Source organism: Lissotriton vulgaris, chromosome 1_1 (assembly GCF_964263255.1).
Source record: "Lissotriton vulgaris chromosome 1_1, aLisVul1.2, whole genome shotgun sequence".
Classification (NCBI taxonomy): domain Eukaryota; kingdom Metazoa; phylum Chordata; class Amphibia; order Caudata; family Salamandridae; genus Lissotriton; species Lissotriton vulgaris.
The window spans coordinates 1,382,491,018-1,382,518,649 of NC_141685.1; the positions used below are offsets into that span (position 1 = coordinate 1,382,491,018).

Consider the following 27,632-nt stretch of genomic DNA (forward strand, 5'->3'; position numbering starts at 1 on the left):
CAGCTGAAACTGCGAGCTGACCGGGGGAATAGCTGGAGGAGGGCTGGTGAACCGAAGACTGTATCCATTGCAAACAATATTCAGCACCCACCTGTCCTGAGTAATTTTTCTCCACTCTGCCAGAAAAAATTGAATGCTTCCCCCTACCGGAGTGGGTAACAGATCCGGGGGAAGTAGGTTCCTAGGGCCTAGACCCCGCCTGGCCCTTGGGCGCTGGGGCCGACTGCTGGCCTCCCCTGCTCTTCTGGCGCTTCTGGAACGGCTTACGGAACTGGTGTTGCTGTTGCGATTGCCCCGAAACCTGTCCCCGTCCTCGGCCTTGTCCGCCGAACCGCCGTTGGAAAGGGCGGTACTGCTTCTTGGTCTCCTTAGGCTTCTCCAGGCCCACAGCCGTCAGCGTCTCGGCCTCCGCCTTCATGCGGGCCATCTCATCGTCCGCATGCTTCCCGAAGAGGGTCTCACCGGAGAACGGTAGATTGGCTACCCTCTGCTGAGCGTCCGGCTTCAGGGACGTAAGCCAGAGCCATGCGTGGCGCCGTTGGTTGACTCCGTGGCAAAATCCGTGAGCAGCCAACAGGGAAGAGTCCGCTGCCGCGCTGATAATCTGGTTGGCCACCAGCATCCCCTCACTCAGTACTTCCACGAAGTCTTCCCGCTGCTCCCGAGGTAAATGCTCCGCAAAGCGCTCGAGGGAGTCCCAGAGGGCGCGGTCGTATCGGCCCAACAGTGCCGTGGCACTCGCCGCTTTCATGGAGGTAGCGGAAGTGCCACAGACTTTCCTCCCCGCCGAATCCATCCACCTTGACTCCTTATCCGGGGGAACCGTGGAGGACGGAGTGGTGGCATGCTGCTTGCGGGCCGCCGTCACAATGACCGAGTCAGGAGGAGGTTCCGTTCTTAAAAAGGCCGGATCCGAATCGGGGGCCCGGTACTTCTTCAGTAATCTTGATGGGGCCGCCTTCGTCACCGCAGGGGTGAGAAACAGGGCCATAGCCGGTTCTTCAAGGCCCGGCACCAGAGGCAGGAGAGGACGAGACAGGTGTTTCTGATGTAAAGTCTCAAAAATGACTGATGTTTTCGGAGTGGGCACCGTCAGGGATATGCCCAACTTCGCCGCGCCCCGTAAAAGGACGTCATGGAACGCCACCAGGTCATCTATCGGAGACACTCTCGTGTCCGGTGACCCCGATAGGGTGGGAGAATAGTCCCTGGTCCCAGAGGACCTCGTTTGTGAGCGAGACTCGCGCCTCCTATGGCGGTGTCTCGACCTCGTGGATGATCTGCGTCGCGATCTCTCCTTCCTCCCCGAGCGAGAGCGAGACCTGCCTGCACGTGGCCGCTCCTTCGGTTTTCGTGGAGGGGTCTTCCTCGGTTCCTCAAGGGGTTTCGTCGGTTCCTCACGGGGTTTCGGTTTTGGGGTCCCCTTAGGAGGAACAGGTAGGGACGGCAGGGAAGTGGACCTCGGAGGAGGAACCTTCGGCTGCGGGGTGGGCCCATGCGGAGGGACCGGAGGTGGAGGAGGGTCTCCCGAAGGCAGTGGCGGTTTGGGTGGAGGATCCTCCTTAGGAACAGGAGGAGGAGTCGGAGTCCTGGGCCGAGATGGTGTGTACACCTCTGAGTACACCGAGCCCGGTGACCCTTTCGGCGAAGGGTGCGGAGAGCCAGTCCCATCAGCAGGCGACCGCTTCCTCTTGCGTCCTCCACTCGAAGCAGCGTGACTTCTGGGACTAGAATCCCTCTTGCGCCGTTTTGGAGAGGCTGACCGACTCCTAGACGCTGACCGCTGTCTGCTGGACGCAGAGCGACGCTTCTCCGGCGTCGAACGACGCTTCCTCGACTCCGGCGTCGATCGCCGTCTCCTCGGCGTCGACCCTCTTTTCCTCGGCGTCGACCGTCGACTCCTCGACGTCGATCTCCTCTTCCGTGACGTCGCACGCCGCCTTCTCGACGTCGAGCGTTCCGTCTTCGACGACGAACGTCGCCGTCGTCTTGATGCTCTCGACGTCGAGGAGCCCCTCGACGTCGACCGGTGCCTTGACGTCGATCGACGGTGTCGCCTCGACGGCGATCGACGGTGTCACCTCGACGGCGAGCGTCGGTGCCGCTTCGACGGCGAGCGCCGATGCCTGTCACTTTGCCTTCGGCGTCGGTAGGAAGACCTCGACGTCGACGAAGACGATGACGTCGACGGCGGCTTCGACGGCGGCTTCTCCTTCGACGTCGAGCCGTCACGCCGTCTCGACCCGGAGCCCCGGGGAGAAGGGGAGCACACCGCCGTCATCCCTCTCGACGTCGTCGTCGATGCAATCGACGTCGACGGAGACCGGGACCGTTTGCTGGACTTCCTGCCCCTGGGGAGCCCCCCAGGGGCCTCAGCAGAGGCAGAGGGAACCTTCCCAGCCTGCCCAGACCCATCTGCAGCCTGCAGACGCCTCTCCTCCAGGCCAGCCAGCCTGATCTTCAATCTGTCCCTCAGAGTCCGAGCAGAAAGCTGCTGGCAGATGACACAATCCTCAGGGACATGATCTTCTGGGAGGCACACGATGCAGACATCATGGGGGTCAGTCTTGGCCTTCTTCCTCTCACATGCTGGGCACTTAACAAAAAGGCCAGGCATTCTAGAGCCCTAAAACGCCTAAAACAGCACAAAAAGGAGAAGAGAACACCAAGAAGTAAACTGCAACACTTTTAGAATTCAAAAGTGCCAAAAAATTCCAATAAACCCTTGAAAAAGGGAGAGCTCAATGCCAGGGTCCTGTAAGCAGGAGCCGGAAAAAAGAACTGAAAGTAGAGGGACCTGCTATGCATTCTGGGATACTGGGAGAAGTTCTGGAAAGTTCTCTTAAAGGCACAGTATCCTATTTAAGCCACATAATGGCAGCCTATGGGGCTTGTCTGTCCCTACCTTCCTCTCTATCATTCCTGAGTCTTTGACTGGGGGAGGCAGGTTTCTCTATGGTAGAAACTAGCAGGCTGTGCTGTGTGTGGTGTTTTTTGGGTGGAATTTCTAGTTGAAGTACTGGACAGTGTAGCCTGTGGATATAGGCTGCATTATTTGTCTTTAAATTCTCTCTTAAGTGTCTTTGCAGTTTCTGCATTATTTTGACAACTTAAGAGATTATTTTTGATTGCCGGGGTCCACGCACATGGGCGGGACTATTCACTAGATTATGACTATACACAGAGATCCCCTACTACAGAACTAAAGTAGATTAATAAATACACTTCTAAACATTAGAATGAAATCATTTCACACGCAGCATCATTAATTCATCAGTTCCAACTATGCTCATCATAAAAGTCATTAGTACACACAGATTATTTGTCATCCAAAATTGCACATTAAAAAAAAACGTCAACAACCTCATATTTAATTGTACTCCAGGCAGGGTAACTGTTGGGTTGTGAGTGCACCTGACACTGGACACCCTTATTGTTTCTTCTTGACATTTATTATATATGCTTGTTTATATAACCTTTTTTGTGTAGAAGTAATTGTCGTGTGGTTGATTATGGTTATTCTTGCTAGATAAATTGTTCCTTGAAAGCAGTCTTGAACATGAGCACGGAAATTGAGCAGACATCAGCAGTTCAGTGGCAGATACGAGGCCTGAAATCTAGATTCTGCTTAAGGATGTTTAGAGGGTGATTAGAAGGGTTTGGCGGGCGCAGTGTAGGTTACAAGCGGAGACATACTGACTCTGGAGTGCAGAAACTAGGAAGAATAGCTTTTAAAGGGCTCTGTCACTAGTAATATCAAGCTAGCCTGGTCGTTGTATTGTGTGGGGGACACGTCTGGGAAAATGATAGAGTCCTAGTAGACTCCATTGAGTTTTGCACCTTATCCGGTGGAATAAAAGAATATAGCCACGGACCTGACTTACAGCAGTCAAATTTAAGGATGGTGCATGCATGCACTAGTCCTAGGACTAATCGTTCATGCCAATATTTAGGAACATCCAAGAAGAACATTTAGAAAAACAATCAGTAAAAAGTAGTTTTTTGATTAACTTGCATTGAGGTAAAAAACATTTTCAGTGGGAAAATGTTTAAATATCTTCTTTTATTACTGAAAAAGCAGCTCCTGCCGTAAGCAGGAGTATTGAAGTGCATGTTGCTGAGGAAATCAGTATCATACTTCTTTGGTAGGAAGGGTTTGGACAGATTTTTGTATGGTCATTAATTAAAATCTGGCTAATGTGTTAGTTTGAGGAGTTAAAGTGTTCGATGATTTTGAACGAGGATGTTAGTCAGAATGTCTGGAGGAATTGGATGGAGCATGGGGTGGGTGGCAGGTACTGATGTCTCAGAAAATAGATGATTTCTGTTTTGGGTGAATGTAACATATGTAAACAGTGACCCAGTGACGGATGGCTATGAGACAGTTTACAATTCATGCCTGAAGATGAAGAATGAAAGAGGTATTTAAAAATAAAGGTTGGGTTTCATCTGCATAGAGATCATCAGAAAAGGGAAGGAAGTGAAGTGAGAGTAGAGATGTAAAAACAAGGTGAGAGGGCACAGAGCAGATCCTTATAGGATGTGTACCGAGTAGCGTCAACATATTCCAAGAAGGAGGTAGTGAAAAATGATATGGTACGCACGCTCAACTTCCCAAGCATCTAACCATTCAAAAACAACAGAAGGGAACCCCTACAGTGCTTACTCTATCTTTGTGTACCTGCCCAAGGGGACTCACCCTATGGTGTTAAAATCTCAAATGGCATGCTTCATTATAGAGTCCTCAGCCAGATACTTATTGTATCTGGAGATGCTCAACTTAGATAATTAAAGGAGCTCTTGGGTTTTTGGATGGAATCCTAGATTTAAAATAGTGTATGGTGTTTGAAAGGGCACCCTGACGGAGTTAAAACAGGCCAGGATGCACTAAGGAATTTAGTTTGCTCTGTAACTGGGTCAACATGTTTCAGTCAACACATTAATACCTCACCGGGCTAGTTGGCTTTTGTCAGGACCTCACAAGGATCCTGTTAGTATCCTATTTGTGTACATTCAATTTTGAAACTTCCATTCATCATACTCATACATGCCATACATACCAGCCCATTTGGCCTGTATGTTCAGATTTCTTTAGTAGTGTCCTATTTATAGATCCAAGACGGTAAGGAGGCAGGTGGACCTTGAAGTCAAACGTTTGTCAAATGTCTCTTCCCAGCAATGAATCTATTGTGTTCCTCCCTCCCCTACATCCAAGTAGCAGCCATCTCACTTTATGTTATCATGGGCACTGCTTCTCGTCCTGAATAATTTGACCTGCAAATGATTCATATCTGGTGTGCCAGTCTGATTAGATCAATGGGAGCAAATCAAAACTGCAAAACCCAGAATGCATCAGGCTGACACTCAGACCCCCAGGATTGGAAACTGTGTCCCTAATTACATGGAGGAAGGTGGACACCCTACCACTGGCAGAGGTGAGGGGATGAACAGCACAGACCCGCACAGTCTGAGAATTAACATGTGAGTACGTAATCTGTGATTGCAGGGTTGGTTGGGGTGGAGAGTAAAACACAATGATCCAAAGATTCAAAGGCTGTCGCGAGCCCTGGAAGTTTTAAAATAGAAGAAAGGGTAATGAGATGAAGTTCATCACATCGGAGAAGGAGTGTGCAGTGCAGAACGCTAAAACCAGATTATATGGAGTCAAAGTAGTAAGAAAGATCTGAGACAACAGAAGACTTGTCACTTCAGGATTTTTTAGAACAATAGGAGAAGCGAGGGTGGTAGTTAGCTGGGGCTTAAGAGTCAGCGATAGGGTTTTAAGTCAGAGTAAGACAACTCCAGAATTGAAGCATGGTGGGAAGGGGTCTTTGTTAAAAGAATGATTAAAGTGAGAAATCATGCAAAGTAGGGCATGAGAGAAAAGGGCTGCTGGTTTGAGGAGTTGGAGAGTGGGAGCAATGGTGTCAGATGCTGTTCACGAAGACTTGGTGGACTTGATGTGCAAGAGAGAGCAAATAGCGTATCAGTGAGGTGCAGGAGAAATGTATAAAGAAGACGATGGCATGAGAGGAGTGTAGCAAGGTTAGCTCCCAAACCTGAGATCTTAGAGGAGAAGTAAGAGGCACACTCTTCAGCTGAGGTGAGGTATGAGTGACAGGATGCAGAGTGGGGAGAGAGGAAAATCATTGAGGTTGGGGTGCAGTGAAAAGATGCAGTCCTGAAATACAGAGTTATTGGCAGTTAAGAGGATAGGCCTGATTGTAGTAGATAGGTTTTTAGGATTCGAGATGTCCTTGGTTGAGAATTTCTTTAGCTCTCCACCTACACTTGGGAACTACCCAGAGTTCTCTGCTTCTTTTTTGTATAATTTATGCAGCACTCTATGCCTGAAAGGGTATTGTTTTGACTGGGTGCTCCCTTGTGTTTGGACACAGCTAAACCTCTTGGAAGAGCTATAATGATAGCAAAAGACGTGTCAGGGGTCGCTTTTATTCATCCCAAGTTGGCTTGGATGGCATTTTACCAATTCAAAGCTGTAATACTGTTCCTGTAGTGATAAAATACTTTTGTAATATTACAGCTCAGAGTAGATGGCAACGTGCTAATTCTATGGTTAAAGACTTTGGTGTAGAAATGGCAAAAACCTTTGGGGCATATTTTCTAGAAAATGTCGGAGCACCGAGCTCCGCCAAATTTGGCGCGTGCCTTGACATTTTCAAAATTCAAGGGATACACCATATTGATAAGAATATGGCGTATCCCTGTGTTTTCCCTAGCGCACACACTAAATTTAGCTGCCTAGCACCAACGGAGCAGCTCTTGCACCATAGTGCAAGGGGGCCTGCGTTGCAGGGAAGGATTGTTTATGTGCAGGAAGGTGTCCCACAATGTGTGAAGAGGAAGACCTACTTGTCCGTGTGAGCCTTTGGACTGTGACTGCAAGGACACATTATGGACATGAAGTAAAGTGAAGTGCTGAGCTCAGCTGCCACAAAGGACTTGTACGGGACAGCTCAAAATAATGCATCTGCCCTTGAGACACAAGGTCACTCCCAGTCAGCTGACCGGAAAGCAAGGTCTACAACACAAATCATCTGGGCGCAAGGGATGTCCACAACAGCAGTGAGCATCTTTTGTTACTGAGCCTGCATTGTTCCCTTTGCTCTCAAAGTCTTAAGTTTCCTTGACCTTAACCTGCTGGCCGTGCAGAATAGTCTTCTCTGATTCCAGAACAGTTGGAATTCTAGACCAAACGGTTCCAGAAATATTGTAATTTCATCCCTCATGAAGACCTCCTTTCCTTTGCCTGATTCAGATTTAGAGCTCACCACTGGCCCAGCACTGATCCCTGTACTCTCAGAGGACTCATTTTCATGGTGGTTCATCTGAAGGTACCAAAGATTTGGTGGACTGCAGCTGTTGGTTTTGACTGCCATCCAATAACTTTTTGTTTTTTCATTAAAAACATCCAAAGTAGATTTTTTTGTTTTGTGCCGTTTCGGGTGGGCTGTTTAGGGATGATGTATAAGGATTATATTCCAAAAAGTGGCTGCACATTGCCCACCAACGTTTTTGCGAATGCACTCTGAATTTACAAACTTAACTGTATACTATTAGGTTGGCTCACAAAATACCGCATTGCAGGGGGGCTTAGAGCATGTTGCCTGTTTAATATACAACGGGCAGGTCACAATTTGCGACCCAGTGTGATTAGCTACAAACAATCACCAGTATGAGGACCTGCGAGTCACAGCAGACCACCATCACTGGGATTACTTTCCAAAATGTAATTTTTTTTAAAAAAACAGTCAGAGCTTTTTAAGGAAACCAGGGCTTGCTTTAAAAAAAAGCTTCCTGTTTTGGAAAACTTCAGTAAGAGCATGCATGATCACTTTTGAACTGTTGCCTACTCTCCCTGAAGCAACCACCTGATTCCTTAAGAGGAAGGGGTCCACAGGGGAGCCCTTCCTTTTGGCGAATCAGTTTCCACTCCAACTTGGGAGTCAGTAACAGTTGAATGATTTGTGACCAGAGTTACTGTTGCAATGATTGATACATCGGGGTCAGCATCGCTATTTGGAAGGGTCACCCAAAATACGCCCCTTCTAAATAGTAATAAGGAAACCATTTCTAATCCTATTTAGCGATTTGGAAAAGGTTTTCTAAATTGTTAAAAGGGTGTAGTACATTTCAAAAATCTGTTTACTGGTTTCAAACTCTTTGATTTAGTGAATTGAAGACCCAAGCTAAAAAAACAGCAGGAGCATGCTTCGTCCTCCTCAGATCGTCCCGGAAAGTCCTGCCCCTCCTCCCGCAGTCCTCCCGCAAGTTGCTCATCCAAGGATTGATCCTGTCTAGACTGGATCACAGCAACGCCATCTTCCTTGGAGCATCGGAATCCACCCTCAACAAACTACAACAAATTCAGAACGCCGCAGCACGGCTTCTCACGGACACCCCGGCCAGAACATCTGCCAAACCAGTGCTGAAATTGCTGCACTGGCTCCCAATAAGAGAAAGGATAAAGTTTAAATCCCTTTGTATGGCACATAAACTACTACAGCACAAGGGCCCCCCCATCCTCAAAAATCTAGTCGTGCCCTACAAAGCTAACAGACCACTCCACTCAGATCATGAACGTCTTATCACAGTTCCCAGAGTAAAAAAGGCACACACAGGAGGCCGGCGATTCTCGGTTAACACAGCCAAACTGTGGAACGCCCTTCCCCTCAAACTCAGGAACGAACCTTGTCATCTCCGATTCCGGAAACTCCTGAAAACCCACCTCTTCCCCTAACCCCCTATCTTCTCTGGCACCACCTCTGACTTTGCTGTCTTGGTTTTAGCGCTGGGATGCTTCCGGGTTACTACGCACTCTATAAACCCACATTCAATTCAATTCAATTCAATTCAATTATATGGTTTGAGACTGGTAAAAAACGGTTTTAACCAGGCACTTGGTTAGTTGGGATATGAATCTGCAGGTTGTCTAGAGCATGAGTGAGGTTTCATAGTGGTTGTTTCCAAACCTCATAGATGACACCAGTTACTGAAACTAGTTCTCCTAACCAAACTCGGTTCTGTGGCTTTGACTTTGAAGTGTAGCACTGGGGACGTCTGCCTTTGAAATGTGTCTCTGAAAACCCTTGTTCAGCTATCATATTGGGATGTGGAAACATCCATCGAGAATCGTTTGCTTTGGCCCAGTTGCACCACAGAGCTTCCATGGAATAACATTGACGATAGGCCCAAGTGAATTGTATTTGTAGCGCTTAGGGTTTAGGAAGTATATTTGCGGTTTGGTCTCTTGCTATGAAGGTGTTTGAGACATCTGCTTTTCGCTGCATATCCTAGCTTTTTTGCATAGGATCTTATGTTTATGTTTACTTCACCCTGTGAAATTCAAGTGCTAAGGGGAGTGTGGGGTCATGCAGTTGGAGCATATTAGTAGTGTGGCTCAAGTACACTATAAAAAATAATTTTGCTGTGAAATTAGATTTTTGAGAAGTTTTGGGAAAAGTAGGAAATGTACCTTGTGTTGTCTGAGAGACAATTAATTTATAATCATTTTGTCCCTAGCCCTAACCCAGAGTTTAAATACACATTCATCGCTGGCTGTTTATGACCCATCTCCGGAAAGATATTGGCTTGGCATTTAGGACCAGGAAGGCAGGACTTTTGTCAACAAGTAGTCATGAGGTGTAATCCATCTGGGGGAGAGGCATAAACTTTTTATATAACACTGGCATCTCACCACCTCCTCTGAAGAAAGCCTCTTTCAAGAAGAATATCCTACCTGCCTACTGGAAGACAAAGACACATGGACTCCTGACTATCACTGATACCCATGGGCTGAGGCTGATCTCCAAGGGTCAAGTGGTTAATCTCCTGTTTGCGTCCTCTCATGACACAAAATGCAGAAGGATTCCTGACTCCAAGAAGGCTATGCTGACCACTGTGAACTGAACACTACAGGAGACCTGGTTGGTTAGAGAGCTGGTACCTAGAAGCCCGTCCTGAGATCTGAGAGCTGTAGGAGGGCCCAGATGGACTCTCCCAGCAGTTGGATAAAAGTGGAATTAATAAGGCACCAGGAAAAGGTGCCAAGGCATCCCAGGGATGGCGCACCCTTAGCGGGTAAGAACACACGGTTCGTTACACTCCAACCTTTTTGCCATGCTAAGAACTGGGTCAGTGAGATTTTGCAGTAAACATATTGACTCTTGTGGAGCTAAAGGTTCCAGCCTTGCCTTGCTGGTGGATTTTAACAACCAAAAAGTGACTCAGTCTAGATATAAAACCTTGAAAACTAGTGCAAGATGGCAAATCAATCTCAGCTGTAAAGCAGCCTCGACATCTAAGAAATCCAACCTTGTCCCACGCTGAGCTTGTGGCACCAATACCATCAGGTTTCCTAGAAGCTTGATGATGATTTATCCGACTTCTAGAGATCCTTGCCAGCTTCAGCTTTGGACCTTGCCCCTCATGAAGACTTTGTCCTCCAAATGCTTTTCACGGTGTCCCAGTGCAGTCACAGTTGGCCTGAAATGGTGCTAGGTCCAGGACAACAACAAACAAAATGTTCCCATTGGTGCTTGGTGCTTTTTGCCTTAAAAATTACAAAAATCATATCTCTGGTTTCCGATTTCCTATTTTGATTGTTTTGGTGTCTTTTGGCTCATTATTTCTCTTTGCCACAGCTCAGGGGTGAACTAAGTTTCACTGTGATCTGTGTTAAGACATAACCACAGTGTGTTTATTAAGTTGGTGAGTGTACCACCTTGCCAAATTAATAACTCCCATCCTGACAATATTGTTGAAGTGAAACGTTGTTGCACCCTAGCTTGTCCTAGATTCCACTCCACCATCCAGGCTGTGCTCTATTCATAATCTCCTGGGCTGGACTGGCCATAGCGGGCACCAGGAGTTTCTCCGGTGGTCGAGAAGGGTGGGGGCTGTTTTTGTTAGTGTGGGCTGGTTTTGCAGCAAAATCGGCCCCTTGTAACAAAAGCCCAGCAGCAGTGTTCCCGCCAGCCTCTCCCCCACCCAACCCCTCCCCGCATATCCCCCGTAACAAAAGCCCAGCAGCAGTGTTCCCGCCAGCCTCTGCCCCACCCAACCCCTCCCCGCATATTCCACCCCCCCTCCCCTCCCCCAACCGGTCAGACATAATTGCCAGGGATGGTTTGCGATCCCAGTCCGGTACTGATCATCTCTACTTGGAGTCTTGATGGCTGCCAAGGTGGTTTATCACCCCTGAGACCTGGACACCCTTTTGTTCTTCATCTAGTCTGCTTGGGATTCTACAAAGGCATGCCGTGCTTTCTGATTTCAGCAAAGCTGTGACAACCTTTTCAGTGTTCTGCATATCGCCACCTGGTGCAGCTGACCTGCAGTTCCCCTAAGACCTTGAAAGTATACATTGAGTGTGTCTTGCTGGGTAACTCCTAACCATGTGTATCGGAAGCACTTGAAGCCACCTTTGGAACTCCTGAAGTGTGCATTGGGAGTGCACAAACTGAAGACATGGCGTTCACACAACCAGTGCTTGTGATGACTACCTACAGTTTACAAGTTGACTATGTCGTGCTGGCAGCAATGCCATTGTACCTAAGCTGTTTGTGTAGTTAGTGTAAATGTAAGAAGGTTCCCCTTTCCTAATACTCATTAGTTTTGTTTTGTTGCATAGCATTCTCACGGCATATTTACACAAACTAAGTGTTTTTATGAAATACCTTTACAAATAAAACTAAGTGTATTAGAACAATTCTATATATTCTCACTAATTAGAAGTTACCTGCTTCGTTGTGGATTATAGTATTTTTACACATTGGAGAGAATCAATCATATCAAAGATTTTAACAATTAACTTCAGAATCTAATGGCCATATGTTCAAAGCATTTTTTGCGGTTGGAAACTGCACCTGCAAAAAATGCTTTTACATACGTTAAAATAATAAAGGAACAATGGTCCCTTTAAAAATAGGTCATATAAAGCAATACTACTCAGAGATACAGTATCTATGTTTTTGAATTTCATATTTAACACATGAGTTTATAAAATCAAAAATTAGGTAAAAGAGGCCATAGAAGTAGGACTAGTTATAACGAAAAAGGAAGTCAATAGAACTTCAGAACTTCGGCATTGCACATCATGTGGCTTAGGTACAAACAATAATTAAGCCACAAATACATAGCACCTTTCCTCATATCAAAAGGAGTTAAGTAAACAGGTGGAGTGAAGGTACTCAAGTTGACAACATTTCAATCCCATAACAGAATAGGGGGATCATCATCAGGATACAACTGGTCATGACTGAGAAAATGCCTGCATGCTACAGGGGGCATAAATTATGTCAAGAACTGCCTTTAAAGAATTACCATAGGAGACTTGATCTAAATACAAATATAAATAGAAAGTTGAAACTGAAGATTGTGGCAAAATAAGAATCTAGATAGGATATAGCCGATACTCGAAGTTTTCCGGGAGACTATCACTGGCCGTTTCTGGCTACTTCTATGCGCCCTCAATGGTTGCACCCACGCTTGGCGGGAAGTATTTGTAAGATGATTCCTGTCACTTTTGAGTCCTTGACTCCACCATTAGGAATCGCTATCTAAAATTTGTACGTTTTCTTACATTAGAAATTACAACTTCCTAATTGCAATTCAGTAAGAATCGCAGTTAAAAAAATCACAGTTATACATGTTTAACATTAAACAAATGGACCGAAATTCTTTTCCTCAGCATGTATCATGCATTAAGCAACATTCTGTAATAGTGCATTGTGGTGGGCAGTGTGGTCTATTTGCTTACAGTTGTTTATATGTTATTCATTTAAGGTGCATGGAGAATCCAGGAACACCATCTTCAAGTAACACAAAAATGGACAAAGAGGCCGTGGAGGAAGTGCCTGCATTAGTGGCTAAAACATCTGAGACAATTGTTAACGAGACAACAGAAGTCCAGGCAGAAGTTGCACAAGAACCAAGTATTGATGAGGAGCCAGAACAGGAACAGCAACACATACATCCAAATGATGCATCCGAGCATCAAGAAGAACCAAGCACACAACATGAACCTAGTTTTACAGAGGGTGGATTAACACATGACGATCAGGAACCAACCCAAGAAGAAATGGAGCAACCAAGTGCAGGACAAGAAGAATCTGTGGAGCAACCTAGTGCAGGACAAGAAGAATCTCTGGAGCAACCAAGTGCAGGACAAGAAGAATCTCTGGAGCAACCAAGTGCAGGACCAGAAGAATCTCTGGAGCAACCAAGTGCAGGACAAGAAGAATCTCTGGAGCAACCAAGTGCAGGACCAGAAGAATCTCTGGAGCAACCAATTGCAGGACAAGAAGAATCTCTGGAGCAACCAAGTGCAGGACCAGAAGAATCTCTGGAGCAACCTGGTGCAGGACAAGAAGAATCTCTGGAGCAACCAAGTGCAGGACCAGAAGAATCTCTGGAGCAACCTAGTGCAAGACAAGAAGAATCTCTGGAGCAACCAAGTGCAGGACAAAAAGAATCTCTGGAGCAACCAATTGCAGGACAAGAAGAATCTCTGGAGCAACCAAGTGCAGGACTAAATGAATCTCTGGAGCAACCAAGTGCAGGACAAGAAGAATCTCTGGGACAGCCTAGTGCAGGACAAGAACCAGATATGCCCCAGGAATCTCTTGTTGCAGCTGAACCTATTCAATCTGATGATCAGGAACCGATCTCAGGAGAGATTGAGAAACCAAGTACAAGCCAAGAAGAAATCCCTGAGCAACAGGAGAAACTAAGTGGTGACCAAGACACAGTGACTGAAGAGCAAGTTGCAGGTCATGACCTGAAAGTGACCATAGAGCAGCATCGTGATGACCGAGAAACATCTATTCCAGAACAGGGGCAGGTCCTAGATAAACAACAACAAACATTTGCATTTGAAGAGCAAGAGCAAGATCTTGCTGGTGATATGATTGCACACACTTCACCGGATGAGAGAAGGCGAACGCAGGCAAAGTTATCTTTTCAGAAGACCTTGTCTTCAGATGACATGAACAATGCCACTGCAACAGGTATTTGCATTTTCTTTATCTTTCTCTTTTTAGTGAACATTACTTCCCATTTAAAAAGTATTGCTCATTTTGAGGAGGGTGAGCCACATAATTTGTGAACACCCTCGAACATGCTTAGTAGTGCTGGAGCGCATAGAATTGACAAGCATATACCTTTTACTTATCTTTACACATTGAATAAAAAATTCACACCACTTTAATAATTGTGCTGATGCAATTATCACCAATATGAGTTCTCAAATGTTTCTTCCTGTTGCTTTTCGAGGCAAACAGATCTTCACGTGTTCTTTTTCAAACAACTGTCATAGATTTTTTTGTTTTTCAGTCTCACACTGTGTAACACCCGAAATAGGCAGAACTGAATATTTTAATTTGCACACATACATATTTTTATTTTTGCTTTAGGGATGGTGATGAATGATAGGACATGATGGTGGAATCATAGAGGTGGCTAAACACTGCCTGCCTGAGTGGGCAACTTCAATGGATCATATCACCATGTGATTTGAGCCTGAGCTGAAGGTTGCCGCAGGATGTTGTAGATTTGAACTTCTGTAATACCTTGACAGTGCTTCATTGCTTGTTTGCTGTTAAATGAGTTTTCTTAGGTGGTAATTGCATGTATTACAAGACATATAAGTGCCAGGACGCCTTTGGGTAGCAGCGCGCTTTATAAATGTCATTAACATTAACATTAACATTAGTCTCAGGCTCACTCTGATATAGGGCTAAAGCTGCACTTCACAGTTGAGACCCATTAAAGCCAAAAAGGTTCTTGGATAGCTTGTGTTCCTATTCATAGGGGTATTAGCCTATCAGGATGGATTGCTTTGCCTGTATTGCACGAGAGCTAAGCCTGATTGGCATATGATTGGTCCCTCTTTCTCTAAAGGTACAGATATGCAAAAAAATGATAGGATTGATGGGGTGAATACTTACCTGAATAATAAAGTTTGATTGAAGCTTTTCATCGAGTTCTTTTTTGCTGTCTAAATAGTTTCTCATGTTCAGCCCATTTAAGCCATGATCAGCACCATGTGTTCTTCAGTTTAATATGTAAGGCAGTCTTGTTCCTGCATTGTAAGTTCTACCTGAGAAGGTATTCATGATTGAGGTTGGTAGGGGTGTGTCTACATATCTGTCAGACAATATGCTACTGCTTTTCTTTGGACACCACGTTGTTTTTCTGTGATACTGAATACATTATTTTGAATATCCCAGAGGGTCATTTATGAGCTTGTTGCCCGTGATGCTTCCTCCTCTGCCTCTAGTGGACATAGCAACGTAAAACCCAAACCTTAGACCAAACAACCTTCATTTAAAGTCATATTCTGTATCTCAAGGTGGTGACTTGTGTATTTCCAAAGACAACTGCTATTGACCTTATTTGGGCACATCGTACAAGAAGTCTGTATGCACAGGTATGATTTCAGCAGGCCGAGGATCAGGAAAAATGGGAAATGGTAAATTTTTCACTTTCTTCTCCCCGCTCTTTGGTTTTGGTAAACTTTCCAGCTCAGAAATCTTCGCAAATAGTGGAATAAGGAATACTCTCTGTTTGCTTGACTTTCATTTCTCTGCTGCGTGATTCATTGCTCAAATTAATTGACAGATTCTATCTTCATCACCATTTGCAGCAAATGGTAGACACCTCTTGGCCAAAGGAATAAGGAAAGATGTTCCTCTGGGAAACACGCAAAATGGGATATTGATACTCCTTCTAGGATTGAGAGATCTAAAAACATTCCTTGTAAAAGAAAGATGTGTGATGCTTACTTAGATTCCCAGGACACCTGTAACTAAAGAGGTAGATTGGTTTTGTGCCTTGATACGAAAGTAAGCATGGGCGGAAAATCCGTTCCGCTTGCGGATTTTGCGGATTTTCGGTAAATTCGCAATCCGCGAGATTCGCGAATTTCCCGCAAAATCCGCGAGCGGAACGGATTGGGTCAAAAGTTCAAGCTTACTTTTTGTAACTATTTTAGAATGGCGCCGGCAAGCTGCCAGAGCCTCTAAAATAGTTACAAAAGTCAGCTTCAACAGGAAGCACTAATAGATAAAGTAAAGCAGGTGCTAGAGTTGAATCTCAAATTCAGTTACACAATCATTAATCACCCCAAACTTGGGGTGTAACTTAATTTGACCTTCAACTCAAGCACCTGCTTTACTTTATCTATTAGTGCTTCCTGTTGAAGCTGACATATGGCTGAGGGCAGAAGGGCACAAAGTGGGACAGAGGGCATGAGTTAGGTAGAAGGCAGAAGGGCACAGAAACCAGTGAGGCAGAGGGCAAAAGGGCAAAAACAAGAGTGGGGCAGAGGGCAGAAAGGCACAAAAACAGGTGGTACAGAGGGCAGAAGGGCATAAAAAACGAGAGGGTGGCAGTGATGAACCAGGCAAAAAAAATCCCGCGAACACGCAAAGCGCCCTGCGAATACGCAGAGTTCCCCGCGAACACCCGCAGACATGCAAAAATAAAAAATCCGCAAATTCGCACGAATTCGCGAAATTTGCGGATTGCGAATTCGCAAATCCGCAAATTCGCGGATCGCAAATTCGCAAAATTCACCCATACTTATATGAAAGACACAGCCTTCCACATCAAAAAGAGGAGAAATCCATACATTTTATTGATTAGCAAAGTAAGGTTCAAACTGCTAATATTTAGGTCAAACCCTTGAGACTCTGCTCATCTCAAACTGACTTGGCACCATTCCCTTAATGGATTTCCTAGGTTTTTAGTGGAGATTGCCATGGCGTCCTTATGTCCATTTACCTTACTCACTGGAAGCCTGAGTGTAGAGCAGAAGGTCTTCTAGCATTTTGAGTCCTCTTGAGATATTAATTACTCTGTGTATAACAACAAGGAGAGTAAGGGAAATTTGCACAGTCTTATGTGTGGTGGGAACTCCTAGTCCCCTAAACTAGAATTAAACAAACAGTGGAGGAGTACCCCCTATGGGCCAAAAAGAATTTATACCAAGAAGAGATTCCTTCGGTATCAGGAGCTTAAGGCCTTGGTTTTAGCAAGAGATTGCCCCAACCTTTTTATATTGGACAGTCATAGTCCTTATAGAAGATCCCTCACTCACCAACCTAGTTGGTGACATGCTTCATCATCGGGGTCCCACCCCATAGGCCGAGTGCCTACAGGGTGTGCTGCGACACCTGGTTACAGTGGAGCGGGTTTCTTTGATTTTTATATGTGCGAATGGTAATTACAAAAAGTGTGTTAAAAAGGGTTCGAATCTACTCACAACAAGAATTTATTCTGGAGTGTTCGGACCCTATTAAAAGTATGTTGCACCAGTGCCTATTTAGGAAGGGTTAGATGCTACGAGACGTGTGAAAAAGAATAAATAGCGTAGTGTGCTATGTGAATTATTTACAAGTTAAAATAGGTCTACATGTTTCAACCATAGGTCGTATTAGGTGGTTTTCGTCAGGACCGTGTTGTTTGGAAGGGGTGGTACACCCACGCTAAGGAGTGTCCAGTCCTCATCCAAATACAGATCATAAATAGTGGTCTGGTGTTAAAAAAGTGCTTTTTCCTGGATTCAGGAGAAAAACCTGTAGGAATAAAAGCATATAAAAAACATATATAAGGTTGGGAAAACGTACTGGGGATCACAATACAAGGGTACTACTTTATGTAGTTATTGTGCTAGGTGAGTACTCAAGTGATAGTCAAACACCTCGCTTTTCAAGTCGTACCCGTGGGCTGTCTGTGGTGGTTGACAGAAGTGCTCAGGCGGAGTTTACCGGAGCATAAATGTGTTGAGAGTGGATCCAACCGCTAGTTGAATGCACTCGTTTTAATAGTACACGTGACAGGGGAAAGGGGGGGGTGTGGGCGAGCAATCACTATCTAAGGTGCGGCGTTTCAACACGCCCAAGCATTTCTGACCGGTATCTAAGTTTTTGCATCAATTCACAACATCGTTCATTTAAGGGGTTGTTTTGGCTTACACTTGAAGCTGCGATTTGCGCTTCATGGGCATCGAGTTCGCCAAGACTGCAGGTATCCGTTACCTAAAGAATTGCGGCAAATCGAAAAGTTTGTATCTCATGATACTGTAGTAGCAGATGGGCGTGTACTGCTACGGGACGCGATAATCGCGTCTCGGATCTGTGAGGCAGGGCACTTACTTGCGGCTTCTGCTCGTCAGGCTTCACAACCTACTTGGTTCTGCACTCGGAAATGCCCCGTGGAGTAACCCGTGGCGGTACCGGCGTCTAGAAGTAGACTGACCGTTACTTCCTGGGTAGGCGGTACTCCATTCGGGGGGTTGTTGTGAGCCAATCAGTGCGCGGCTCAGGGGTGGTGCCCGATGACGCTGTGTGTGACGTTTTCGGTCACGTTGCTTACAGCGTTGTTTCGGTTACCTTGGTGATGCAGAACGCGGACGGCGCTCGAGGGCGGGTCGCGCATTCGGAAAGGGAAACATGTTTTTAAAGAGACTTTGAAGAGACTTCCTAAGCTCAAGGTTGAGCGAAAAATATGTACTAGGAGGAACAGAGGTATCAGATTGTACAGGACATGTACCTATAGTAGGTCCACATGTTTCAGTTATTGATTTGGATATTACAATCGTAGTGTGAACTTGGGATTTTCATAATTTACAAGACGAGTTTGGGAACATAGTCAGGTTTACTTACACATCGTATTGCTGTTTTAGTGACATCGTAGTATGATCTTTGGCAACATAAGAATTGCTTACACACCATATTGTAGGTGGTTATGTATTACCCCATTACAGAGTTCCATGGGATGTTATCGTTGAGCCCAGATATGTGGGTGGCAAGCCTATAAACCCACCTTTGTTCTTTCTCAAAAAGGCGCTGGTTTATATTGTTTCCTGGTCTTATTTGTTCTATCACTGTCCAGCGAATGTCATCAGCATTATGGTTAGCCGACTGGAAATGTTCAGTAAGCCTTGTGTTTGTTTTTTTGCACCTAATGGTGCTTCTATGTTCACCAATGCGTGTCTTAATTTTTCTGCCAGTCATACCCACGTATCTGAGGTCACAAGGACATGTTAGTAGATAGACTACGTTTTCGCTGTTACAGTTTGTATGTCCCCTGAGTGTCCATACTTTGTTGGGTTCCAGTTGTAATGTTTTCACATTGTTGGTGAACGGGCATACGCTGCAGTTTCCGCATTTATAGTGTCCTGTCACTTTTGGCAGACCCCATATGTTCAAAACAGACTCAGTTTCTGTTGTGATTATTTTTGGTCTGGTATTCACAACTGCATCTTTGATGCTCCTCGCTCTTTTGTATGAAAAGAGGGGCTTTTCCCAATGTAAGTTTCCAGTATTGAGGATACTCCAGTGTTTTCCTATGATTTTTGTAACCTCATTGGAAATTGTGTTGTATGTTGTGACACAAGTTAATGGAGGTTCCTCTTCTGTTCTGGTTGTATCCTCTAAGAGGGCCGCACGGTGTTGATTGCGGGCCCGTTTTTGGCTTTTATTCAGGATTTTGTTGGGGTAACCCCGATTTTTCAATTTGTTTGTGAGATCCTGTGCCTGGTGCTTATAATCATCAAGTTCGCTGCAGTTTCTGCGTAAACGTAGGTACTGCCCATATGGCAAGTTTTCACGGAGGGGTCTAGGGTGAAAGCTTTCAAAGCGGAGCAGATTGTTTTTGGCTGTGGGTTTGTAATGAGTGGCAGTTGTTAGTTTACCATTAGTTTTCGTTATAGTGCGGTCCAGGAAGATCAGTGAATTTGGATCTTTTACAATAGTGAATTTTAAATGTTCATCTCTTGTATTGATCCAATTGAAGAAGCTTAATAGCGTGTCTTCATTGCCTTTCCAGATTGTTAGGACATCGTCTATATATCTTCTCCAGAGTAAGATGTTAGAACTGTAGGGGTTTTGCTGACTCAGGATGTACTTCTCCTCAAAGTCATAGACGTACAAACCCGCTACACTAGGAGCAAATGTACTGCCCATAGAGGTCCCCCCTATTTGTAGAAAGATCTTGTCCTCGTATTGGAAATAGTTTTTCTTTAGGGCCAGTCTTGCACATTCTAAGATAAATTCTCTTGGGGTCCTTGAGGTCCAGTCTTCTTTTTCCAGAGCCCTCTTGAGTACCTCTAACGTGGCGTCTTGAGGAATGCTTGTATATAAGCTCTCAATGTCAAAGCTAACCAAAATGGTGTCATCGTCTATGGTTAGCTGATCAAGGAGGCGTAATACACTTTTTGTATCCCGCAAGTATGTGCTGGTTTTTTGGACCATTGTTTTGAAGAAGACGTCGCAAAAACAAGATAGGGGTTCAAGTAATGAGCCAATGCCAGAGACAATGGGTCTCCCTGGTGGTGGAATTTTGTTTTTGTGTAATTTGGGCAGCGTATAAAAATACGGAATCTTGCCTTCACTTTTACAGAGAAAGTCCGCCTCTTGTTTGGAGAGGTAGCCTTCTGCTTCCCCGTGTTCCACTAATGATATTATCTCTCCTCTGAGGTCATCTGTGGGGTCCATCGGTAGTCTTCGATAGTTCAAGGGATCATCCAGTAATCTAAGGCATTCTGTCTGGTAGGCCGATTTGTCCTGAATGACTATCCCTCCGCCCTTATCAGCTGGTTTAATGATAATGGTGTCGGAGTTTTGTAGATTTTTCAGTGCAATATTTTCATTTCTGGTGAGATTCATAAAAGGTTTTTTGGGGGATGTTTTTTCTACCTCATTGAAAACGGCCTGTTCAAAAGTAGAAATTTCCACAGGAACCGTGTGAGGTGGTGGTGTAAATGTGGACTTGTTTCGAGGTCCTGTTTCATTTAGATCAGAGCTTTCCTCTGTTGGGGTTTTCTTTTCAAAAAAAGCTTTTAATCTTAGTTTCCTAAAGAAGGAAGCTAATTCACAATGAAGTTTAAATTTGTCCAGATTTGCGGTAGGTACAAAGCCTAGCCCTTTGTTAAGTACTGATTCCTCATCTTTTGTGAGAGGTCTGTTAGACAGGTTAGTGATTAAGTTCTCCGGTTGCTCGGTCCTGGTTGTTGGGCCTTGTTCTTGCCCTGGTTGGTGTTCGGATCTTCCGGTGCCCAATGGACTTGGTTGCCCTGATTGGCATTTTTTCTCCTGCCTCGTCCTCTCCCGCCCCGGTTTAAAAAAGGCGGCATATAAGGGTTTTGGGGAAAGAACGGTTGTTGGAAGGGTGGTTGCCATCCGTACATAGGAAAGTTAGGTTGGTTGTACACATCTTGAAACTGTGGCATTGGCATTGGATTGAATGTAGGCCAACTGTTTTTACCTCTCCCTCGTCCTCTGCCTCTCGTTTTAGGTCTCGCCTGTCGATGCGCATGCGCATCGAGCAAGGCGAGAGTATTGGGACTTATCCGCTCTTTATCCACACTGCAAGGAATCGTGGCGATTCCTTGCAGTGCCCGTGACTTTTAAGCTCAATGCGCATGCGCATTGAGCTTAAAAGCGCGTGCACGTCCGTCTTTGTTTACCCGCTCCGCCCCCTCCCCTTCCCGCCGTGTCGCATTTCTCCTCCCCCCCTCCCCTCTCTTCCCTCCGGATTGTTTCTTTATTTGACCCGCTCCGCCCCCTCCCCTTCCCGCCGTGTCGCATTTCTCCTCCCCTCTCTTCCCTCCTGCTTGTTGCTCTTACTCGCTTTTCTTGTTAAGAATTCTACCCTGCGTGTAGGCTAGCCACCTCACGCCACAGTGTCTTTATTCTACCCTGCGTGTAGGCTAGCCACCTCACGCCACAGTGTCTTTCTTGCTCTTTCGGCTTCATCTCAGACCCCGTTTTGTTCCCAGACATCCATGTCTCTCCGTCCTTTCTAATGCGCCTCGTGTCTCGATTTTCTCTGCCTCTCATTTCTCTCCCTGACCCAGTTTCCTTCGGATTTCTGTTGTTATGTCTGTTGTCTTTCTACTTCGTCCCATCCAGAGTGGTCGAGTTTCCTGGTGTACAAATCCTAGAATACAAAATAAACCAAGACTGGGTAAATTACTCACACATGAGCCTAGGAAATATGATGCTATTTAATTAACCCCACCTCTCTGCATTCCACGGGTCTCCTTTTAACACTTGTACCGTATTGTCGTCCGGCCCGTGTTTCCTACTGCTTGATCCAAATGTTCGGTCTCAAGATTACTAGAGAGCTCCGTGTGGACAGGAAACCATTATATCCAGCCCTGAGCGTAACCTGCACGAATCTAATTTATCATGTTCGTTATTCCAATCATAGTGGTTCTCAAGTAGACCCATGCCATGTGATGTGTCCAATCAGGTCTAACTCTTTTAGCAAACAGACGGGTGCATTGTGGGACTTGTAGTTTCGTGCCTAAGATTGTAACGGTAGTCCGAAAGATTAAAACACGATGTCGGCTAAAAACAAAAGGTGTTTGAAACTGTCACGTGACATGAGAACACTTCGCAGCTATTCTTGGTGGCTGTTGGCGTCTTCACAGCCTTCATGGTTCTAAACTAGCACCCCAAACTAACATTTCCACAGACATCACCTGCCATAGGAAGAGAGGAAATGCATTACATAACGCAAGTATGAAGATGCATTTCTGTTTTGCAATCTAATCAAGTTGCACTTGCAGAGTATGCCTGGAACTAGCTGACACACGCTCATTCCTCGATCTTGTTTAAAGGTGGAGGGTAGGGGTGACTGTACTCCTCAGCAGGATGCTTCCAATGGGAGCAGACCTTTTCCGGAGCAAACAGCCCGGTACTCGGATATTATGAGTGCCAGAACTTCATTATTTCTATTTCAAACACAGGTTTTGAAAGGCAGCAATCTTAGCATGGCCTTCACTCTCTAGAGCAATTTGATGATGCTAGGGTCTCCACGGGCCACTCTGCAGATGCCCAGGGTACACCGAGTCAGCTGCGTTTTAGAGCCAACTTGCTTAAAATGAAAAAGATCAAACTTGAAGCCTTTTTATGCAAAGTGAATTAGTAATATATATATTACGTCTGGATCAAAAAAAACGAAAGCACATGGCATCAGCTGCTAAGTGACATGCAGATTTCCCCTCTTCGAAATCGCCTATGGGGAGGCAACTCCCGTTCTACCCTCTCTGTAACTCACCCCCAAACCCCGTACCTCACACAATTACAGGTCTTCCCGGGGTGGTGGTTGATACCCTCTGATCGGTCGTCAGCGCTTTAACCCTCTGAGCTAGCTTTATTAATCCAGCTATCAGCAAACAACAAATTGCACATTCATGAACTGTACATATATTGTGGGAGTAACCCAACATCATTTCTTGGCCTTTCATCATGTATAATTTACGTGTAATCTGGGGTCATTTGAGCACGAACACTAGTACAGATGAGTGGAAATAAATAAAAAAGCCCTCTGCTTGCATGCTACTTTCGCGGCTCCTTTGATGTGCGTCCATTTGCCACCAGCCACTTAGCCACTTAGCCAATTTGTGTGCAGGCGCCGCCTCTGCTGGCGCGCCGCCTCTGCTGCCAGGCTTCAGTACACCAGGCTGCACACCCCTCACCCCCCAGTCACTTCATCCGCGCCCACTTCACACGCGCTCTGCAGGTCATAAACAGGACCATCTGCTCCACTCCCAGCACTGCATGACCATCTTCAAAGCAAGCTTGTAACACGAGCTGCCCTCAGACGTTCCAAGACACACACTTTTAATGCTTCTGAGGTCGATAACATGAGCCCCGTTGCATTGACACACACTGCCCTCACACACACAAGTTACTGTCACACACACACAATGCTCTAAGACACACAGGCTGCTCACACACACAGGCACTGTTCACACACAAGCACTCACCCTCAACCCCTCACTCACCCTCACTCACCCCCAACCCCTCAACATCAACCCCTCACCCTCACTCACCCTCACCCTCACTCACCCTCACCCTCACTCACCCTCACCCTCACTCACCCTCACCCTCACTCACTCACCCTCACTCACCCTCACCCTCACTCACCCTCACCCTCACTCACCCTCACTCACCCTCACCCTCACTCACCCTCACCCACTCTCACCCTCACTCTCACTCACCCTCACTCACCCTCACTCACCCTCACTCTCACTCACCCTCAACCCCTCACTCACCCTCACTCACCCACCCTCACCCACCCTCACCCTCACTCACCCTCAACCCCTCACCCTCACACAGTGCAATAGGTCTCGGAGCATTTGAGTTAGAGCTTTTAGAAATGATTATGGCTTTTTTTTTTTAATTCTTTAGCATTGGCTACAGGAAACAAAAATGCTAAAGATTTACAAAAAAACCCATAAACAATTCTAAAAGCACTAACTCTAATGCTACGAGACCTATTGCATTTCCAATGCTTGTTATACTTCCATTGCTGGAATTGCCGCTGGAGTTAGAAGTGTTACTGGACGCATTGCTTGAAGCGTCAGAGTTGTCGTCCCCCTTGGATGGTGGTACATACTCTGGGTCCGAGTATGGATATGCTTTCACCATCGTGAATCTTTTAAGATCTTTTTGAAATTTTTGTACTTTTTGTTGCGTTAGGTTATCTTTATAGTCTGTCATCTCTTTATTCAGTTCGTCTAGTTTTTTCTTAAAGCCAGTGATAGTTGTTTTCATGGTGCCTTCCGCTGTTTGTATTTCTACTAGAATTTTTTCAGATAGTCTTAGTGCTGTTTTTAAAATTAAGACTATCCAGTCGTGGGTACAATGCCACGCTATGGCAGCCCAATCTTTTCGAAACACTGCGTCTTCCAAGAAGATTCGGGGGGCATTAGATACCAGTAGCCCTTTGGGTGCCATGTTTTTGTCCAAATATTGTTTTAGGATAGTCCCATGCAGGATTGTCCTAATTCTGTTCCTCTTTAGCTCTGTTAGGTTTTCCCAATCCGTAGTTGCAGAAATGCTTTGAGCGATGCTGGGGTCCGCAAAGATAGAGAGATCGCTCATCACCTCCTCGACCTCCTCAGAGGTGTAGGAGAGGCCTTGGTTATCGGCCATGGTTGAATTAGATTACGATTATGTGTCGCTCTCGCAGCTGTGCGCTGCCTAGTATGTGTATAACAACAAGGAGAGTAAGGGAAATTTGCACAGTCTTATGTGTGGTGGGAACTCCTAGTCCCCTAAACTAGAATTAAACAAACAGTGGAGGAGTACCCCCTATGGGCCAAAAAGAATTTATACCAAGAAGAGAAGTCGCAAGCCGCAAGTAAGTGCCCTGCCTCACAGATCCGAGACGCGATTATCGCGTCCCGTAGCAGTACACGCCCATCTGCTACTACAGTATCATGAGATACAAACTTTTCGATTTGCCGCAATTCTTTAGGTAACGGATACCTGCAGTCTTGGCGAACTCGATGCCCATGAAGCGCAAATCGCAGCTTCAAGTGTAAGCCAAAACAACCCCTTAAATGAACGATGTTGTGAATTGATGCAAAAACTTAGATACCGGTCAGAAATGCTTGGGCGTGTTGAAACGCCGCACCTTAGATGGTGATTGCTCTCCCACACCCCCCCCTTTCCCCTGTCACGTGTACTATTAAAACGAGTGCATTCAACTAGCGGTTGGATCCACTCTCAACACATTTATGCTCCGGTAAACTCCGCCTGAGCACTTCTGTCAACCACCACAGACAGCCCACGGGTACGACTTGAAAAGCGAGGTGTTTGACTATCACTTGAGTACTCACCTAGCACAATAACTACATAAAGTAGTACCCTTGTATTGTGATCCCCAGTACGTTTTCCCAACCTTATATATGTTTTTTATATGTTTTTATTCCTACAGGTTTTTCTCCTGAATCCAGGAAAAAGCACTTTTTTAACACCAGACCACTATTTATGGTCTGTATTTGGATGAGGACTGGACACTCCTTAGCGTGGGTGTACCACCCCTTCCAAACAACACGGTCCTGACGAAAACCACCTAATACGACCTATGGTTGAAACATGTAGACCTATTTTAACTTGTAAATAATTCACATAGCACACTACGCTATTTATTCTTTTTCACACGTCTCGTAGCACATAACCCTTCCTAAATAGGCACTGGTGCAACATACTTTTAATAGGGTCCGAACACTCCAGAATAAATTCTTGTTGTGAGTAGATTCGAACCCTTTTTAACACACTTTTTGTAATTACCATTCGCACATATAAAAATCAAAGAAACCCGCTCCACTGTAACCAGGTGTCGCAGCACACCCTGTAGGCACTCGGCCTATGGGGTGGGACCCCGATGATGAAGCATGTCACCAACTAGGTTGGTGAGTGAGGGGTCTTCTATAAGGACTATGACTGTCCAATATAAAAAGGTTGGGGCAATCTCTTGCTAAAACCAAGGCCTTAAGCTCCTGATACCGAAGGAATCTCTTCTTGGTATAAATTCTTTTTGGCCCATAGGGGGTACTCCTCCACTGTTTGTTTAATTCTAGTTTAGGGGACTAGGAGTTCCCACCACACATAAGACTGTGCAAATTTCCCTTACTCTCCTTGTTGTTATACACATACTAGGCAGCGCACAGCTGCGAGAGCGACACATAATCGTAATCTAATTCAACCATGGCCGATAACCAAGGCCTCTCCTACACCTCTGAGGAGGTCGAGGAGGTGATGAGCGATCTCTCTATCTTTGCGGACCCCAGCATCGCTCAAAGCATTTCTGCAACTACGGATTGGGAAAACCTAACAGAGCTAAAGAGGAACAGAATTAGGACAATCCTGCATGGGACTATCCTAAAACAATATTTGGACAAAAACATGGCACCCAAAGGGCTACTGGTATCTAATGCCCCCCGAATCTTCTTGGAAGACGCAGTGTTTCGAAAAGATTGGGCTGCCATAGCGTGGCATTGTACCCACGACTGGATAGTCTTAATTTTAAAAACAGCACTAAGACTATCTGAAAAAATTATTATTATTTTTTTTTTTTTTTTTTTTTTTGGTATTCAAACTGCTTTATTGCATAATAAGGAAAGTACACTGCTGTGCTCGCCTACAACCCGGAGGCTGGCAGCGTCATGTCCATAGTGATATGAAACGAAAGCAAGCAAAGATAAACACAGCCTTGTTACCGGCATCCCGGAGGCCCGGTGGCGACAAACCATATCGATAAGGGAGCGCCTGGTGGTGAGCACAATAAGAGGAAGGGAGTAGAAAAGAAGGAGAGGAAAGCAAAGGGGCGGGTAGGAGTGGGGGGGGGGAATAAAACAGAAAAAAAGGAGGAGAAAGGGGGGAGGGGAGGGAGAAGGGGAGGAGGAGTATGTACATTGCAGGATTTGCAGCAGCAGAACAGGTTTTACATTTTTCCCCCCCGCCCCCCCACCCCAATTCTTATCAACCCGCAACAATAAACAATAAAAAAGAAGGTCTTATACACACGTCTGAATGAGGAAGAGATTCCAGTTCTATGCGCTTGCTCATGGAATGAAGATCATAGGTTGCTACATGGCATTGTGGTAGTGGTCGTGGCATCGGTTGGGCCTGCATAGAAATAGGGTAGTGGACTTATGCTGTGTCCCCAGGAAGTGTTAGTAGAAGGAAATGTGGGGATATGATGCGTATCAGATGGTGGAATAGCAGCCGCTCGCGTTAAGCGTCATGTCTATGTTAGTAGCGTGGTCAGTAGGGGTCATGAGTCAGGTCGGAAGCACAGTATAT

The 27,632-nt window shown here is 45.6% G+C and overlaps 1 protein-coding gene across 2 annotated transcripts in view; it reads left to right on the top strand.

Moving 5' to 3' along the window:
* Positions 1 to 27,632, top strand: part of IQUB (IQ motif and ubiquitin domain containing) — a 438,241-nt gene that overhangs the window by 64,359 nt on the left and 346,250 nt on the right. For both annotated transcript variants that reach the window (XM_086966816.1, XM_086966821.1), the window contains one exon: positions 12,808 to 14,030. In XM_086966816.1, coding sequence (XP_086822942.1) covers positions 12,812 to 14,030 — 1,219 coding nt within the window. In that variant the 5' untranslated portion in view covers positions 12,808 to 12,811. The remainder of the gene's footprint in view (positions 1 to 12,807; positions 14,031 to 27,632) is intronic.